The 19,507-nt window shown below is 40.1% G+C and overlaps 2 protein-coding genes across 4 annotated transcripts; one reads left to right on the forward strand and one right to left on the reverse strand.

Moving 5' to 3' along the window:
* The first annotated feature begins 305 nt into the window (after window positions 1-305).
* Window positions 306-2,220, forward strand: LOC103991208 (GDSL esterase/lipase APG). 3 transcript variants are annotated; one of them, XM_065115268.1, is made up of 6 exons: window positions 306-435; window positions 559-877; window positions 949-1,079; window positions 1,172-1,405; window positions 1,478-1,733; window positions 1,792-2,220. In XM_065115268.1, the coding sequence occupies exons 2-6, from the start codon at window positions 616-618 to the stop codon at window positions 1,986-1,988; spliced, it is 1,080 nt and encodes a 359-aa protein (XP_064971340.1). In that variant the 5' UTR covers window positions 306-435; window positions 559-615; the 3' UTR covers window positions 1,989-2,220. The 3 variants fall into 3 exon arrangements, with proteins under 3 accessions (XP_064971340.1, XP_064971338.1, XP_064971339.1); XM_065115266.1 differs by having other exon boundaries at window positions 1,478-2,220; XM_065115267.1 differs by lacking the exon at window positions 306-435 and having other exon boundaries at window positions 488-877; window positions 1,478-2,220.
* A 1,309-nt stretch (window positions 2,221-3,529) lies between these two features.
* On the reverse strand, window positions 3,530-7,685 carry LOC135616089 (beta-galactosidase-like). The gene is made up of 16 exons (XM_065115269.1): window positions 7,590-7,685; window positions 7,379-7,491; window positions 7,214-7,280; window positions 7,034-7,126; window positions 6,758-6,901; window positions 6,471-6,559; window positions 6,272-6,377; window positions 6,086-6,173; window positions 5,431-5,549; window positions 5,178-5,342; window positions 4,801-4,973; window positions 4,604-4,713; window positions 4,397-4,506; window positions 4,149-4,259; window positions 3,965-4,066; window positions 3,530-3,860 (listed from the first exon to the last, which is right to left on the reverse strand). Exons 1-16 carry the CDS (start codon window positions 7,683-7,685, stop codon window positions 3,651-3,653), a joined length of 1,896 nt encoding a protein of 631 aa, XP_064971341.1. The 3' UTR covers window positions 3,530-3,650.
* Between the last annotated feature and the right edge of the window lie 11,822 nt (window positions 7,686-19,507).

Below are 19,507 nucleotides of genomic sequence, written 5' to 3' on the forward strand. Positions count from 1 at the left end.
ACGGCTCTTGCCAACAAGTCGCACTATTACAAGGCCTCTATTACCCGAAAGCAGCTCGCTTTTAATACCCTCGCTAGCACTCAGCGACTGTAAGCTTATCTTCGTATCAGAGAATATGGAGGCAACCCCTCACACGTACTGCTTCGAAGATCCAACTTTTGTCAATGAAGTTCCAAAGAATTCATTACTGGAAAGTGCATTTAAACCAAAGCCCATTATATCACTAGCTATGCAGTAGTTGGACTCCCTGCAAACACTGAACGCACTTGGCACAGTTAAAGAAGCTGTTCTTCTCATCAGAGACCATCGAGGCAGCCCCCCGTATTCCTCATTATGACCGCCCAACTCTCCAACAACCGCAGTGCGTCACAGTTCATCAAAATTAAGCGTCGCCATAGTAGTTGCAGAGATTAATGGAGGGCAAGTGCGAGACTGGTAAGTCTCGTTCTCGGCGCTATCACCAGCTCGCCCACATGCATGCATTGAATGCTTCTTAAAGATCTCCTCAAACTTTAATGTCTCCTCAGCCTTCAAGCACTCGTGTATTTATCGTGACAGAGAACTTGTACTTCTCGTAATTAAGTCTGCCAATTTGGTCCCGTGGAAAGAGCAAATATGGCAAAGAGTGGCAACAGTACTGTGGGGGCCTTGCTGGCTTTGGCCCTCTTCCTCTTGCGACCCATCGGCGGGAATGCGCAGGCGTCCTCCGCGCTCGTGCCGGCCATTATAACCTTCGGCGACTCCACTGTCGATGTGGGCAACAATGACTACCTCAAGACCATCTTCAAGGCGGACTTCCCTCCCTATGGGAGGGACTTTAAGAACCATAAGCCCACCGGGAGGTTCTGCAATGGGAAGTTGGCTACAGACATCACCGGTACTCGTGCATTCCATCTTTGATCTTCTTTCTAATGTGCTCTTGCGACCCTCACAAGCTTTTTGTTGCAGCTGACACCCTGGGATTTTCCAGCTACCCATCTGCTTATCTTAGCCCAGAAGCATCAGGGAAGAACCTTCTTATCGGAGCCAATTTTGCTTCTGCTGCGTCTGGTTATTATGATGACACTGCTTACTTATACGTAAGTTAGTGGGAATTGGCTCACTGAAATGGTTTCGGATCATTCTCTGCAACAATGCTATGATGTCCATCTTTTTGCTACTTTGCATGCAGCATGCCATTCCCTTGTCTCAGCAGTTGGAGTTCTACAAGGAGTACCAACACAAGCTTTCTCGAGTGGCTGGAACCAGTAAGGCATCGTCCATCATCTCCGGCGCTCTCTACATAGTGAGCACTGGAGCCAGCGACTTCGTGCAGAACTACTACATCAACCCTCATCTTTACGAGACCCGATCACCGGATCAGTTCTCCTCGTTCCTTGTGCACATCTTCTGCAACTTCGTTAAGGTTAGTGACATGCCAACTCGAGATGTGCTTCGTTCTGACTGTCTCAGTTACTGTTGTCCTTTCCCGACGCAGGATCTCTATGGCCTAGGTGCTCGAAAGATTGGAGTGACTTCCTTGCCTCCACTGGGTTGCCTTCCTGCGTCCATCACGCTCTTCGGACATGGCAGCAACGAATGCGTGAGGCGACTCAACTCCGACGCACAGAACTTCAACAGGAAGCTCAATACCGCAGCAGACTCGTTGGCGAAGCAGCTGCCTAACCTTAAGATTGCCATCTTCGACATCTATAAGCCTCTACATGATCTTGCCACCTTGCCTTCCGACTTCGGTAGGTCAGCGTTTACATTTCCACATCGATTCCGAAGGTCTCATTCATGTACTCTCAGGATTCTTCGAGGCCAGGAGAGGCTGCTGCGGGACGGGAACAGTGGAGACGACATCGTTTCTGTGCAATCCGCATTCGGTCGGGACATGCGCCAATGCCACTGGCTATGTGTTTTGGGACAGCGTCCATCCATCGGAATCGGCAAACCAAGTGCTTGCCGATTCCCTCATTTCTCAGGGCATCAACCTTATTCTGTGAGGAAAGGGAGGGTGAGAGATGCAGCAGTCCATGTGTGTGTGTGTCTTCTGTTTCAGTAGCTTGTGTCGAGGAAAAATAAGATGTTCTGCTGAGAAACAAATCTATGACTGGTGGAGTTGTGAGATGTTCATTAAAAGGTCAATTAATATAGTGCTCTGTTTCCCACGTGTACTTTGTGTCGATGAACTGCTTTGCAGTGACTTGGATGCAATGATATCTACTGTTTCTGGAAGAGCAAGCATGCAAAAAGCAAGAAGGATTGCAGATGAGTTTCTGAAACCCGATCGGATTCTGTTGTTTCCAGCTAAAGCTGTTCTGTTAGAGGATAATGGAAGATGAGTTTAATTGAGTAATGATAATTTTGTTTGTAAGAGAGTTGAGAATACTGAAAGCTAGATTTTAGTTAAGCAGATAAGATTCTTCTTTTTGTTCCTACTCCTACTGATGTTTGGGTACCAATTGGTTGGTATCAACTATAGCTGATGTATTTTTATCAGGAGATTCATCTTAGTAACTTGAAATAGGAATCTTAAGTTGAATAATTTGGATAAAAAATGTGGATTTTGCTGTATATGTTGAAATCTAACCATCCATTATCTTTAGGTCCATCTATTGGCTGATTTCAGCCCAAGTACTAACCAAACCCATTAATACTAAATTATAACATAATGAAATTATTATAATCAAGATATCTAATCATTAATATTAAGTCATTATAACATAATAAAATAAATAGTAGTAGATTAAAAAGATAAAACTGTATAAGAGAGGAAATAATTTATAATCAACTATTGTTAATAGAAATCAAGTATTACAACTACCAACATAGCATCATGCCTGTAAGATAATTTTTTTTATAATATTATACATAGCATGAAAAATTATAATATGTTTTAATCCATATATATATATATTTTTTTTAAAACATATAAAGGAATAGAAGAAAATATTTATTTTTAGAAAAGATAGGGAAACCTATCTTGTTTTTTTCCCGTACTTGACTCAGTGAGAAACGAAAGAAAAGAATCCCTCCCTTCTAATAGAATGAGATACTAGACTTGACTCCCTCCCCTCTAATAGAAGGAAGTGAGCCCTCCTCATAATCAATTCAAGTCCTCCATGCTTTGCATAAGCAATTCAAAAAGGAAAAGAATGATCACTTAAATATGGATCAAAATGCTTATAAGCTTAAATAATACAAAAGCAAAAAAAGCTTAGCTCTTGCAATTACAATATGTTATGAGAGTCTCACGTGCAGTAAGTAATATGCAGAGTGCATCCAATATTTTCTATGTACATTTACTCACGTAACCAGGCAAATCCTTAAAGTATGTGGGTGTGCCGTTCCTGCATCTCCACCAATCACTCAACTTTGGTTTCTATAAATTGATATTAGTACATTTTCTTTACTTGGTCTACCATCTATGGTTATCATCTGCAGATGGTTTTGACAGCAAGCTTCTTCATAGCGCTACTCTTTTCACCAAAGAAATCCCAGTTGGATCACCACCCCACTCTTCAAACACAACCAACAAGTTTCCTGTAGGGTTCAGCCAGTCGCGAGGAACATGATACCTGAGATTTGTGTTCAGTAATCAGTCATTTATTCGATTCTTTAGCAAGCTTTGACTGAAGTGGACAAAAAGGTAGGTAGGTGTTTCATTACCATTTTTGAGAAGGCTCCCCACAGTCAGTCTGACATTTCATCTTTCTGTATGTCCCTTTGTAATCACACAAATCACAAACCCCATTTGCCTTATAGGCAGGCCAGTGTCTGCCAATGCTTTGTCCATTGATCCATATCTGACCTTTGCCCATGCTACTCATGTCTAATGCCAATGGCGCATTCCCAGCGGGAGCATCAAAGAAAGCCTGGAAGATGACAAAGAATGAGTGAGAAAATAGTCTCATGCATGAGAGGAAAGAAGATGAACTTTAGGATAACATGTTTCTGTGTTGCAACCAGTACTACTGACCTTGTACCAAGTCAAGGGCTGTCTTGTAGATGCACCCCCCCACTTAACTGAAGAACTGCCACTAAGTGTATAGATGCTCAGGGATTCACCTCTCAGGCCGATCTACACACACAAACATGGAACTCAGGAACCAGTAAGCAAGTTTTAGTCAGAGAGTAAGCAGGTAGGAAGAGTTGATTGGAACCTGGTAAATCCATTTCTGTGATGAAAGGTTTCTCTTTCCTTCATTGAGACCTTCCAGGGTCACTGGACCAAGAACACCAGCATTCCATGTGTCAAAGTGGGGGCCAATATTCTGAAACAGATAAAGAACAGGAATATGGAGTCTAAACATCCATCTTTTGTGTGTATAATTGTATAGGGTTATTGGTATGATATTTCAACATTTGGATCAATAGCCAGGAATTATTTCACAATAAAGAATGTACTCACAGGAAGACCAACAGCGACACTCAGAATCGAGATTTTGTTGCTTCCTGCCCGCAACTTCACATTTCCTGTGAATCTTACCTTTGGACTGCCAAATCTACCGTAGAAAGTCCCTGCCGGAAGAAAAGAAAAGCAAAAAACAAATCGGAACCTCACCAAAAGTTGAGCATATCATCAAGACACAATTCTTCACAAGGCAAAGCCACTCACCGGCCAGTTCTCCATTGATGAAAACATGCATAGAATGACCTGCCGACGTCACGGTCAGGAGAGGGTCTCGGCCATTCTTCAAGAATTGTTCGTTTGAGTCTATGTTAACACTGAAGAGTGGAGATCGTGAGTCATCGAGTGATAGAGGTCATTGATTCTGTCTCAAATACACAAGCTGCAAAGGAACGTCTACTCACTCTGTAGTGTACCACAGGTAGTCTGTCCGATCCCGCGTCATGCTTATCTGCTCCACCAATCCATCTTTTGAGAATGATTTATCCCTCAGTAGTGAGTGGGTATCCTCACCGAAGGATTCCCAAGAAAATCCGCCAACCCGAATCATATTAATCTGCGACGTCGGAGCTCCTACCTGTGTTTATCATTAGCATCTTTCTGTTTAAGACATTCATGAAAATTCAACCATGGAAGTCCTTTTCCATCCAATAAAATTTGGAATACATAGTGAGAGATACATTTTCTTGAGCCAAGAAACAAATAACTCAACGGAGAGGTGAGTTTTATGAGTACAGTAATAGAATGCAACCGTGACCATTAATCATAAAAGATTTCTCACCTTTGCAGTGTTGAACACTGCGGTTTTGCAGTCTGGAAGAATGCTGGTGGACCAAGCTGGAATTTGATACTCCATTCCGTTGAAAGTAACATTTGCAGAAGAACCACGGTTGAAATTAGAAAGGAATGCAGCACAAGCTCCTGACTTGGATCTGTATACATGCGCCTGCAACAAGTCGAATGTAGAAAAGTTCCAAAATGCAAATCATCGAAAAGATTCTTGCAAATTTTACAGCAAGATATAAGAATTTAACCGTCTGATATTTTCCGACGTTTGTCACTGTAGGATCCCCAGAGACGAGAGCTGGTTCACACGATTTGATTGCTTTATGCAGGTCTCTCAGATGTCCCCATTTCGGTTGCCTTAACAGACCTGAGAAAGATTACGATACGTTTAACACCAAATAGAGGGAATGGTAATAGTCGGCATCAAATAGATTTGTATTGCATCATCAGATGCTTGACCAATGAGACTGCACAGTGTCTTCTTCGTAGAAGAGGAACAAGATTTTAGCACCAAAAAGAAGACATAGGAAAAGGATAAGCAAACTGATTGGGAACTGTATTACCACTAATCTTCTCTTAATCTTGAAAGAACCCAAGTATTTGACCTAAATAATTCTCTAGGTGGGAAATCACACGTTGACCCCCATGCAGGAGAAAAGATCAAGCATTTCTTTCTAAAAGCTGGATGAGACGATCCAAAATCACATCTTTTTGGAATTATCACAAGCAATGCTGTGTGTGGTAGATGATCAAGCCAACCATTCTTGCACTTTTCTCCCCCCGTGAAAAGCATGAGCTCCAACAGGGGCGAATCCATGAGAAGTCATAAGTTAACCTAAAACCATACCATTGCAACATGAAAATTGTTACATATGTTAGAATCTTAGAAGAAAAATGGCATACCGTATTCATCGATTGGGGCATCATAGTCATAGGTCGTCGCAATAAAGGGACCACCAGCCGTCCTACCGAAGTTTGTTCCTCCATGGTACTGCAGTTGACGTAAACAAGCAAATTGGTTTACTTCAACATGATGTACAGCAATCAGTAATTAATGAAACAACTGAGGTAGAACATACAATTTCTTACCATATAGTAGTTAACGAAGGATCCACCCTTCTGTATAAACCTTGCGACAGCAAAAGCCAAGTCCTCAACAGGTCTGTGAGGAACTGGAGCCCCGAAAGCACTGAACCTATTGAGATAGAATACATAAAATAAATTCACTAGATCGATTGATTTCTTGTGAAAATTTATATGAATTCAAATGTGAAGAAGTAGAGGTTACCAGCCACTCCAAGCTTCAGTCCACATTGTCGGTTTATACGGCTTGTTTGGTGAGAAGTAATCACAGTAGAACCCGTTGCAGGCATTGATCTGTAAAGACAAAATCCAAAAATGAGGTCACAATATGTCAACCTAGCTGGTGTAACATGCAATTACAAATCCTCTAATTAGTGCAGCTGTAATCTTAGTAGAAGAAAGTGATGTTGAACGGGACAAGGTCGAGAAGGAACATGAACTTGGGGTTCTTCCTGATGTTACAGAACATGAAAACCGAAAGCTTGGACTTACCACTGGATCAGGTGCATCATCTTGCTTGCACATGACCCACGGCACACTGGTGTTGAGGCCCACTGCCATTTGAGCAGCCCAGTTTACGTAGTTCTTGGCTCCAGCTCCGCCAAAGTTCTCCATTGGACCATATTCATTTTCAATCTGCTCAAGTTAGACAAAGAGCATGGAAGAGCAGAAAGCGAATTAGATGAGATCTTTGGGAGCTGATCAACTTGATGACACATAAAAGCTAATGAATTGATGAAAGCAAAGAAGGAATGGATTCGATGATACCTGAGAGAGGATAATGGGACCACCCTGTGATTCGAATAATCCTTCAGATTTCATCATGGCGACAATCTTCTCTGTGAACTTCGCCATGGCCGCCTTTTACATGAACAGACCAATTAGCAATTGCTCAGTTAGAGGAGTTCGAGTATAAACATGTAAAGAGAATTTCTTGTGGATTCTTACCTTGAAAGGTTCATTGTCGGTCCTGAAATTGATGCCAGGAACATATTTTAGCCAGACAGGAAATCCCCTGTTTTACAAAGACAAGACGAACAACAGAACAACGTCATCAGATTGCATGATTAGGCTTTTGATTCCACATAGAAGAATTAATCGAAGACCTCGTACCCAAAGTTCCATTCGGCACAAACATAAGGACCAATCCGGAGATGAACATAGAGGCCGGCCTGCTTCACCAGCTTGATGAAGCGAACCAGGTCGTAATTACCACCAAAATAATACTGCCAAAGATCAAGAAAAGCAACAAATTGAGGCACAGTGGGGGAAGGAGCAGTTGCCTCAGACGAGAGGGCTGGGAAAGGTTGGGTGATCTCCGAACCTGGCCAGGGGACGGCTCGTGGCCGTTCCAGAACACGTAGGTCTGGATAACATCCAAGCCGCCATCTTTAGCCTTCTGGATGAGATCCGGCCACATCTGGAGACGATCCAATCGACAAAGTTCAGATTTTGGCGCGGTAGAGTAACAGTGCACTGACAGCTCGCCTAAAAGGCCACGTTTCCCACTGAGTTGGAGACCTTACCTCCGGGGTGCTCCTGGGATAGTGAATGGACCCGGAGATTAGAATTCTCCTCTGCCCATTGACAATGATAGCCTTGTGGTCGTAGGAAACGGAGGCATCGACCGGAGAGGAAAGCCACGGAGACGACACCACCACGAACGCCACCGCCAGTAGCAGCAGCGTCGACAGTCCGCGGCCGCACCCAAGCGTCATAAGCTCGAGGCTCATGGTGGCCGGTCTGTCTTAGCTTCAGAGTAGTCTCCTTTAGTGTTCTGGCTGTATAATATGTGAATGATGGAGATTCGTGCGCGCTGTTCTTCCTTCTTCTCCTCCGCTAGAGAAGTTCTGATGGAACTATTGAGCAGTAGCGTTACTGCAACAAGCACACACCGAGGAAGAGAGAGGGAGATCAAAGAGGAGGGAGGGAAGAGGGCGGACGTGGAGAGGGAGCGGGGCGTGCCTCTGCGGTTTAAATACCCTGCGGGCGCAAGCGAGCACAGGATTGAATCTGCTTACCTCAGAATTCAAACGTGGTCAAAATATACCAAAGAGATGGCGGATTACCAATAATTTGATTCAACTAAGTGATATACATAATCAAATATATCCAAATATATCTAAAAATTAATATTTTTTATTAATCTTGTTTTTCTATATATATATATATATATATATATATATAAATATAAACAAGATTAATAAAAAATATTAATTTTTAGATATATTTGGATATATTTGATTATGTTTATATTTGGATATATTTGTATTTAATATTATTTATAAAATTTAAATTTTTTATTAGTTTCAACAATAATTTTAATTTCTAAATATAATTAATTAATTAATTAATTAGAATAATATAGTAAACTTGAGGGTTCCTTATCTCCGATGGGGATTCATCTCCCCGCCACCCATCCCATGTCAATAGAGAATGGGTTGGGGATAAAATAGAAAAATACTATCCATATTATCTTGTTTATTGATATCTCTATATTGAAGTGGTGATAATATTTTTATTTTATTGGATAACTAATTTTTTTATGCTCTCTTAGGTTGAGAACCTTTTTTTATTATTATTCCTTTCGAAAGTATTATGTTCGATTGTTAATGGTGCATAGGATAGCTAATAGAATCATATATCCTTTTAGAGTTTATCATCAAATTTGTGACCCTTTTATAATATTTAAATTCTAATATAATTTCAATTCCTTGGGTCAATTAAGAGAATCTTTGATAATTGGTAAGGGTTGAAAAAGTCAAAATCGTTTGTTAAAAATTATTATTTAAGAAAATTAGGATAAATAAGTTATGTGAAATAATATTAGAAACTAACAATACTAGTTTAGTTTTGTAAGAAAGTTTTATGTTGATGATATTTTTTAGTTGTCTAATATATCGATATACTAAGCGGGTTTGATAACTTATCCATAATATATAATTTTTTTTATAAAGTTACGGATACATGATATATCTAAAGGGTTTGATGAGATATATCATATTATTATTTTATTATGAGATATATCTAAAGGGTTTGATGAGATATATCATATGATATTTGTACTATTCTTATCATGCGTTTAAACAATAGTTCGACCCAAGTTAATGGGTGTGGGAATTAACTCAAATTACAGTCAAACTTGGGCTCGAGTCAAGTCAACCAGAGCTGACTTGAATCCTCACTGAACGGAATCAAGTGAATGCCCCCGCCAATGCCCGCGTCCGCGTCAGCGTCGCCGCCCGCGATCCTCACCGTGCTCCTCATCGCGGCGCGCGCTGTCACCCGCACCCTCGCCTATGTCACCCGCGATCCTCACCGCAGCCTGCGTTGATCACCCGTGCCCAACTGCCAGCATCCTCGTCGCCTCCCTCGACCGTTTCTCACTGCGGTTGATTGGGTGTCGCAGCACTTCCCTTGTCGCGGGCGTAACGCACGGCGATGAGGAACAGTCGAGGGAGGTGAGGAGCCACACAACCATCTTCCTCTTCGCTCGCGGGCGTGACTCGTTGCCTTCCCTCGCTCCTGTAATTGGAGCTTCGAGGAAGAGTAGAGGAAGGCAGTGATGAATACAAGAGAGATCACTCACTTCTCCGGCCCAAATCCGACCAAAACTTCCATCCTCGTCTTCGACATCAAAGTTTCTTCTCCGACGTGCCTTCCGGTCGCCATTCTCCACCGCTGACCGGCCATTGTGCTCGTTGCAGCAGCCGCAGAGAACAGAGGAAGAAGAGTAAGTTGACTGCAGTTGACTACGATCAACATTGATCATCAACTTTTGGTCAAAATGTTTTATTGAGATTTTTTTTTCTCTCGAGGAAGTAGGAATGATATATATAGTAATTCTGTTAAATTATTTATTATTGTTTTGTGTCATTGTCGTTCGATTTTTTCATCGATTTTATCTATATCTTTTAATTCTATAAATAATAATCAATAGTACGAGGTACACGATAAAAAAAAATTTATTTATGGACCGCTTATCTTAACAAAAAAGTAACTTTAAAACATTATATTCGAAAAAGAAAAAATAACAGACATGAGAAAGCACAAACTAATCAGAGTGTCACAATAACCATATTCATGAGTATATTCAATAATGTACTTTGGGAGGTTATTATAGAACAAATAATAGCAAAAGTTTAGACCATTGATAGTGGTACTTCAAGACAAAAGCCTTGTCGGTAAGATTACCTTTAAGTAGAGGTTGTACCTATTATAAATAACAAAATGAATCTCAATGAACTAGCACATTGATGTTTTCCGAATCATAATCATGGATTCGAAGAATATGAGCATCACTATTGAAAAAAACATTATTATTATTATTATTATTATTATTATTATTATTATTATTATTATTATTATTATTATGTTATCTTCCCATTTTATATAAAAAATTTTACAGAATAATCTTATATGAAAATAGTATTATTTCTCTAAACATTATTAGTTTAACCTTAGTGCGGAAAGAAGTTATGTACTCGTGACTAACAACCTAAACCTTCAAAAGTTACTACGATACTTTGAACCTGAAAGGGGGAAATAAGTCTATAAAAAGAGATAGAAATAAATTAAGATCAAAGAATATTTAATGCTATTACTATTATGATTGAGTCCGCACTAAAGGGGGGTGAATTAGTGATTTCGTTAAAAACTTTAACTTGAAAGTGCATGAAAACATAGTAAATATGTTTCTAATGAAAGTAAAGAGCTTAAAGTAAATAAATCATTTTATAGTGGTTTGATCGTTGTGACTTATATCCACTCCCGATTTCTCTTCCATCGAGGCCACTGACATCCACTAATGGTCTTCCTTCAAATGGCAAAGACCAACTACCCTTACAACTCTATTCTCCTCACTTACTCCTTTGTTAAACAGAAATTAATACGTAGACTAGAGGAGGAGAACTCTCATAAGATTACAACAGAATTTTCACTTGTTTTTTTTTTTAGTTCTTGTGTTATCTGAGCAGGGATGAGAGGGGTATTTATAGGCTCCAAATGGATTCAAACTTAAAACCTAAAAATGTCCCATCCTAGGTTTTCGGAGTACTGGTGGTATCACCACCTGTGCTAGGCAGTATTATCGCCTACTGACACTAGGTGGTACCATCGCCTGACATAATTTGGGAGATTGTGTTTGGGCGATACCATCGCCAGTCTGACGGTACTACCATCTGATATAATTTTGGAGATTGTCTCGAAGATTGATCCATTGGTGGTGTCACTGCTTGACCCAACTTTTGGGTCACTAAATGAGCCTTTCTCTTGGCCCAAAATAGTCTCAATTCGGGCCCAGTTGGCCCTTAATTAAGTTGGCCTAATTATGTTCTAAACCAATCCAATTACAACTAAAACTACTTCGATCTAGATAAATTATTACAAGCAAGAATATAAAGTTGTCCGGTATGTCATTGGTTCATCCGACGTTTCGTCCTTTTCTTCGGTGTATTGCCCAATCAACATATTGCATTCTTGCAATATCTGATCTCCTTGGTGCTGTTGAATCTCGTATTTTGATGATGAAACTACTTGATATATGTTTATGATCTAATCTGCGTTTTGAGTGACGCAGGGTTCTTCGATTAGGATGAGACAATTAAAGCAGGAACATCATGTTGTGCCGGAGGAACATGTCAGAAGATTGGACGTCGGGCCGGTGGATCGGTCGACGTATCGACAGAAGGCTTCGGGCCGTGGACTCGGGCATTGGGCCAAGAAGAGCGGGTATTGTGCCAAGGATATCGGAGTTGCGGAGTCAACTGGCCGATTGGGCAATAGGCTGCAGGAAAGGACGATGCGCCGAAGAATCGGACGAAGCGTCGAGGGACCAATGACATGCCGGACAACTTGGTTAATTGCTTAGGATTAATTGTCTCGATCGAAGTTTTTGTTTTGAGTGTGCAGGATTAACTACGATGGAAGAAAGACATGCAGCAGGAGTTACGCCGGAGTCATGACAATGATCACATTGGGAGTTCAAGAGCTCGACGGAAGTTCGGACAGTCGTTAGAGGTTCTACGGGAACAAATCCGAGAAGTCCAGAAGCTTGCCAAAGGAGCTCATCAGAACTTGTCAAGTGGATGGTCGCAAGTCCAGGAGTTTGCCGGAAGTCCGCAGGAGGATCACCGAGGGTTCGTCGGATGATCGACGGAAGTTCGCCGGAAACTCGTCGGAAGAAGCGATTGACGCACCGGAGCAAGCTGCAGAATATGTCTTAGGAAATAATCGTAGTTAGCACATTGATTAAGTTAGAAATGGGAGGTGATCCCATTAGCTTAATCTTGGGGCAATTGGGCCCCTGAAGAACTCAAATTGGGCCGAATGGATCAACCCATTCGGACCCAGGTTGCTGTGGGAGGTGCAACCGCCCAGGCAGGGAGGTAGCACCGCCCAGGCTATGTCTCCCAGCGAGACTGGGCGGTGCAACCACCCCAGCCAAGAGGTGGCACCGCCCCGGGCTCAATCTCCGAGCGAGACTGGGCGGTGCAACCTCTTCTGTCAAGAGGTAGCACCGCCAGAGCTCAAGTTTCGAGCTCTGCCAGGCGGTGCAACCTCTCCAGTCAGGCGGTGCAACCGCCTGAGCTCGGTCTTCGAGCTCTGGCAGAGAGGTGCAACCGCCCCTGACAAAGGTGGCACCGCCCAGAGGCTCAGTCTTCGAGCTCTACCAGGCGGTGCAACCGCCCCAGTCAGGAGGTGCAACCGCCTGATCCCGGAATTCCGGGAATTGACAGATTTGAGCTCCAAATTTGAACTGGGTTGGGGCCTATAAATACCCCACCCATTCAGCACTGAAAGTACAGAACACACACTCGAAATCTTGCTGTCTTTCTGTGTTTCTTAGAGCTCAAAACTGCTAGTTCTCCTCTTTCTATTCTTCAAGTTTGAGTTGTAAAGAGAGGAGAGAAAACTTCTGTAAGGGTTGTCTCATAAGCCCGTCAAAAGGAGTGAATCTGTAAGAGGGTGGTTGGCCTTCACCTATTGAAGGAAGGCCTCTAGTTGACGTCGGTGACCTTGTCGGTGGAGGAAGCCAAAAGTGGAGTAGGTCAAGATTGACCGAACCACTCTAAATCTCGGTTTGCATTTCCTTTGAGTATTTTACCTTCACTGCAAACTTCTCAATAGCTTACTGCCCTCTGCGATTTTACGAATGAGTTTCAACGTTTAGACGTAAATCTACGTTTAGACGTAAATTTGCATTTAGACGTAAAACTGCGTTTAGACGTAAATCGGCTTTCCTTGTACAATCATCATATTTCAGATTACGTTTACGTTTTGATTTCAATCATAACTATTTACTGCCTTCTGCGATCTTACGTATAAGTTTCTAAGTTCAGAATTTTTCGAATCTGCGTTTAGACGTAAATCGGCTTTTCTCGTACGATCATCATATTTCAGTTTACGTTTACGTTTTGATTTCAATCATAACTGCTTACTGCCTTCTGCGATCTTACGAACAAGTTTCTAAGTTCAGAACTTTCTAAATCTGCACTTAGACGTAAATCATTTTTTATCGAACGAACGCAGCTTTCGTTTTAATCGCTGAAAAATTTTCGCTGCACTAATTCACCCCCCCCCCCTCTTAGTGCTCTCGATCCTAACAAATGGTATCAGAGCGGGGTATTTCTCATTTCGGATTTACACCCGAGAGAAATGGCTCTTCAAGAGGGCTTTTCGGTTTTTCGTCCACCGTTCTTTAACGGATTGGACTACACTTATTGGAAAACTCGAATGAGAGTTTTCTTGATTTCTCTAAATCTGGATTTATGGAATATCGTTGAAAACGGTTTTCAACTTCCCTCTAAACCGATGAACGAATGGTCGGATTTAGAGAAGAAGTATTTTTCTTTAAACGCAAAGGCTATGAATGCCTTATTTTGCGCTTTGGACAAAAATGAGTTCAATCGGGTTTCTTTGTGTGAAACGGCTTTCGATATTTGGCGCACTCTTGAAATCACGCACGAGGGAACTAGTAGAGTCAAAGACTCGAAAGTTAATATTTTACTCCATGATTTCGAGCTTTTTCATATGAAACCAAGCGAAACCGTTGTTGACATGTACACCCATTTTACGGATGTCGTCAATGGTTTAAAATCACTTGGTAAAAGCTTTTCGGATTTTGAACTCGTTAACAAAGTTTTGCGCTCACTTTCTAAAACTTAGGATTCAAAAGTAACTGCTATTCAAGAATCGAAAAACTTGAACCAATTTCCACTTGAAGAACTAATTGGTTCATTGATCACATATGAAATGACGTGCAATGCACGTGAAGAACTTGAGAACCACCTTCCAAAGAACAGGAAGGATTTGGGACATAGAACATTTGAAGACCACTCGATCATAAACTCAAGTGATGGTGAACTTAAACTACAAATGAAACAAAAATTAAAAAGTAAAAAGAACGGAACTACTTGCTTTGAACGCAAGAAGAAGAACAAAAACTGGGATGAATCGAGCTCCTCCGAAGACGAGGAGAAAATCAATAAAGGCGAGGTGGCAAACTACGTCTTTACGCCTTTCGACGTTGAGGTAATCAAAATGCCTTTAATTTACTTTGAAATTACATGATGCTTTTCATAAAGCATTTCTCCTTTTTTAATTTTCTTGAAAATTGCATGTTTAATAATTTTATAATGAAAATACAAACAATTAGGAATCATGCTTATCATTCTAGTAATTTTAAAAATAATCATGAAAATTGCATGTTTATGATAAACAAAATGATTTTGATTAAAAATACCTTATGAAATCATGCTATATGTGGTTGAGAAGTAATAATGTGTATCATGTTGATTTCCATTGTTATTTCTCGATTTTGAGTATATGAAATCATGTTTAATTTGAAGTTATGATTAATGAGTATATATTTTTGAAATTATGTATGATGATTCTTGATTATCGATTTTCATGATAATAACAGTGGCTTTAAAAAAATTGATGCATGTTTTCATAAATGAAAAGGCATGCTAACATGAAATCGACCACTTAAAATGAAACACTTAAAAAGAGAAAAATATATTATCAATGAAATCATGAATCTATTTATGTTATAAATTTTGTGAGCCATAAAAATGATTTTGATGATTCAAATTTGAAATGAGTTTTATTAAAATCATGATCTTGATTTTTCTCTTGAATGATTGTGACTTGTATTCCTTGATATGATTTTTATGTAATTCTTTGTATTTATGAAATATTTATCTCATCACCAAATTATTTCTTTTTCAATATTCCTCAAGTGATGATATGAATGCATGAGATATTCATAAATTTATTTTGATGTATGCAAATGAGAAGCTTCGATCATGCATGGTAGAATGCAATGTGACAAATTAATACCATGATGATTTAAAATATTTATGATTTGAAATGATGCATATGCTTTTTTTTTTATGTGTATCATGAATGCTTTAAATGATAAATGTTTGGAATCATGATTAAAATGAAGTGATAAATACTTAAAAAATATTGATTTAATGTTCGGTATCATGAATACTTCATTATCATACATTAAAATAGTGATAAATATTTTGAAAATAAATGATTGTATCATGTTAGATGATTTTATATATTGTGCATGATAAGCTATAAGTGGTGATTGAAACAATGATTGAAATAATATGAATAATGATTTGGAATCATGCATATAATAATGAGTTTATATGTTTTGAAAATGTGCATGTTTTAATTTAAAAATATAATGATGCACAAATGAGATTGATACTAACCTTTGTCATGATTTAAAAATTGATGTAAAGGGTTTTTCCATTCTTTTTGACAATGACAAAAGGGGAGATAACTAGCTTGCACAATTCAAGAAGAAAGCAAAAATTGCACTTCTCAAAAGAGAAGAAATTGCTATATTGAACATCACCAAGAAGTGTTATCTTGCAAATCTCAAGACACACAAATGCAATCATGTAAAATTTGTAATTTTGCACATCATTAAAATTTATGATGCTTTGGTGATTATGTATGTTCTAAAATGTTATAAAATTCACTAGCTTGTATGATGTAGAACTTAGCTATATTGAACATTACCAAGAAATGCTATCTTACCTATCTCAAGAAGCAAAAAGTTAACTTGCACATCTAGCAAAACTTATATTTCAAGAAGCAAGAGTTGCTTTCTTGAACATCTCAAAATTGCTAGCTTGCGGGCCTTAAAATGTAGAAATTTTTTGCTAGCTTGAATATGGTAAACTTGCTATCATACTACCATGATGATGAGCATACCTTATCTTCATGATTATATTTGAAAGACTATGGCAAAAATCTGTCCAAATGATTAAACATGTTAAAATTATTTTTCGGACTTTTTTTATTGAATGATCAAATCACTTGATTGCCATAATGATTTTACACAATTACTTGCCATGATTACATGTTGGAAATTATGTGCTTGAATACAAAAATTTCCATGATAATAAGCATGTTTTACCTTCATGATTGTAATTGAATATCTCTAGTAAAACCCTGTCCGAATGTATGAAAGTGTCAAATTTCATTTTCGGATTTTCTTGATCCTAACAATTGGATTTTCTTGATACATTATCCTCTTCCAAATTTAACAAATATATGTCATATCAAGTTTAATTCACATCATTGATTTTTGACATATGGAATCATCTAGCAAATGCACTTATCATGTGAAAAATATTTTTCGAGAAACATATTTGATGATTCCCTCTTATAAAAGGAAGATATTTTTACATACAAGGATTTGACTCACTTACATATCTTAATCCTTGCAAAAATGAAGTGTGCTTTAATATCTTATCAATTTGAACTTCATATATGACTTTCCTCCTTCATGTAAAAAGATAACAAATAAAAAGGAAGAAGCAATAAAAGCTATCTCCATATCATGTTTTCCTCAATATGTTTGCATAATTGGTATCCTATCACTCACTGTTGAAAAATGACATGAACCAACTTATGGCATCGCACTTATATTTAAAATTTGCTTATATCGGTTTCCTTGTTGTTGATGACAAAGGGGGAGAAATATATAAATTGATACTATGAGTGTCATATTTGATGAATATGAATAGATGTTATGAATGTCATATTATGATGAGATATCAAAAGCAGCATTCATATGAATAGGTGCTATGAATGTCATATCATGTTAAGATATCAAGAAATTGAATCGCAATTTTACATGTTGATATCTTACCATTTGATGATAGCAAACTTGCATGATGGTAACAATAGATATTATGTTTTTCATGCAATGAGTTAAAACTTACATCACAAACACTTGATTGTGGTACTTCTCCTTTTTGTTGATGACAAAGGGGGAGAAGTATGTTGATGACATCACATGTTATGCATAAGTTTATGATGACATGTTGCTTGGATTTTTGAATCCAAGAGTTTCTATCAATATGGCATATTGATAGGGGGAGTTTGTTTAAACTCTGGGAGTTAAGGTTAACTCCGTTTATGATGACATGTTGCTTAGATTTTTGAATCTAAGAGTTTCTATCAATATGGTATATTGATAGGGGGAGTTTGTTTAAACTCCGGGAGTTAAGATTAGCTTCGTCATCAAGTAGTTGTCATCATAAAAAAGAGGGAGATTGTTGAATCTCGTATTTTGATGATGAAACTACTTGATATATGTTTATGATTTAATCTGTATTTTGAGTGACGCAGGGTGCTTCGATTAGGATGAGACAATTAAAGCAGGAACATCATGTTGTGCCGGAGGAACATGTCAGAAGATTGGACGTCGGGCCGGTGGATCGGTCGACGTATCGACAGAAGGCTTCGGGCCGTGGACTCGGGCATTGGGCCAAGAAGAGCGGGTATTGTGCCAAGGATATCGGAGTTGCGTAGTCAACTGGCCGATTGGGCAATAGGCTGCAGGAAAGGACGATGCGCCGAAGAATCGGACGAAGCGTCGAGGGACCAATGATATGCCGGACAACTTGGTTAATTGCTTAGGATTAATTGTCTCGATCGAAGTTTTTATTTTGAGTGTGTAGGATTAACTACGATGGAAGAAAGACATGCAGCAGGAGTTGCGCCGGAGTCATGACAATGATCACGTTGGGAGTTCAAGAGCTCGACGGAAGTTCGGACAGTCGTCGGAGGTTCTACGGGAACAAATCCGAGAAGTCTAGAAGCTTGCCAAAGGAGCTCGTCGGAACTTGCCAAGTGGATCGTCGCAAGTCCAGGAGTTTGCCGGAAGTCCGCAGGAGGATCACCGAGGGTTCGTCGAATGATCGATGGAAGTTCGCCGAAAACTCGCCGGAAGAAGCGATTGACGCACCAGAGCAAACTGCAGAATATGTCTTAGGAAATAATTGTAGTTAGCACATTGATTAAGTTAGAAATGGGAGGTGATCCCATTAGCTTAATCTTGAGGCAATTGGGCCCCTAAAGAACTCAAATTGGGTCGAATGGATCAACCCATTCGAACCCAGGTTGCTGTGGGAGGTGCAACCGCCCAGGCAGGGAGGTAGCACCGCCCAGGCTATGTCTCCCAGCGAGACTGGGCGGTGCAACCGCCCCAGCCAAGAGGTGGCACCGCCCCGGGCTCAGTCTCCGAACGAGACTGGGCGGTGCAACCTCTTCTGTCAAGAGGTAGCACCGCCAGAGCTCAAGTTTTGAGCTCTGCCAGGCGGTGCAACCTCTCCAGTTAGGCGGTGCAACCGCCTGAGCTCGGTCTTCAAGCTCTGGCAGAGAGGTGCAACCGCCCCTGATAGAGGTGGCACCGCCCAGAGGCTCAGTCTTCGAGCTCTGCTAAGCGGTGCAACTGCCCCAGTCAGGAGGTGCAACCGCCTGATCCCGGAATTTCGGGAATTGACAGATTTGAGCTCCAAATTTGAACTGGGTTGGGGCCTATAAATACCCCACCCATTCAGCATTGAAAGTACAGAACACACACTCGAAATCTTGCTATCTTTCTGTATTTCTTAGAGCTCAAAACTGCTAGTTCTCCTCTTTCTATTCTTCAAGTTTGAGTTGTAAAGAGAGGAGAGAAAACTTCTGTAAGGGTTGTCTCCTAAGCCCGTCAAAAGGAGTGAATCTGTAAGAGGGTGGTTGGCCTTCGCCTATTGAAGGAAGGCCTCTAGTTGACGTTGGTGACCTCGTCGGTGGAGGAAGCCAAAAGTGGAGTAGGTCAAGATTGACCGAACCACTCTAAATCTCGGTTTGCATTTCCTTTGAGTATTTTACCTTCACTGCAAACTTCTCAATAGCTTACTGCCCTCTGCGATTTTACGAATG

The sequence above is a fragment of the Musa acuminata genome, chromosome BXJ2-7 (assembly GCF_036884655.1).
Source record: "Musa acuminata AAA Group cultivar baxijiao chromosome BXJ2-7, Cavendish_Baxijiao_AAA, whole genome shotgun sequence".
NCBI classification, from domain to species: Eukaryota; Viridiplantae; Streptophyta; class Magnoliopsida; order Zingiberales; family Musaceae; genus Musa; species Musa acuminata.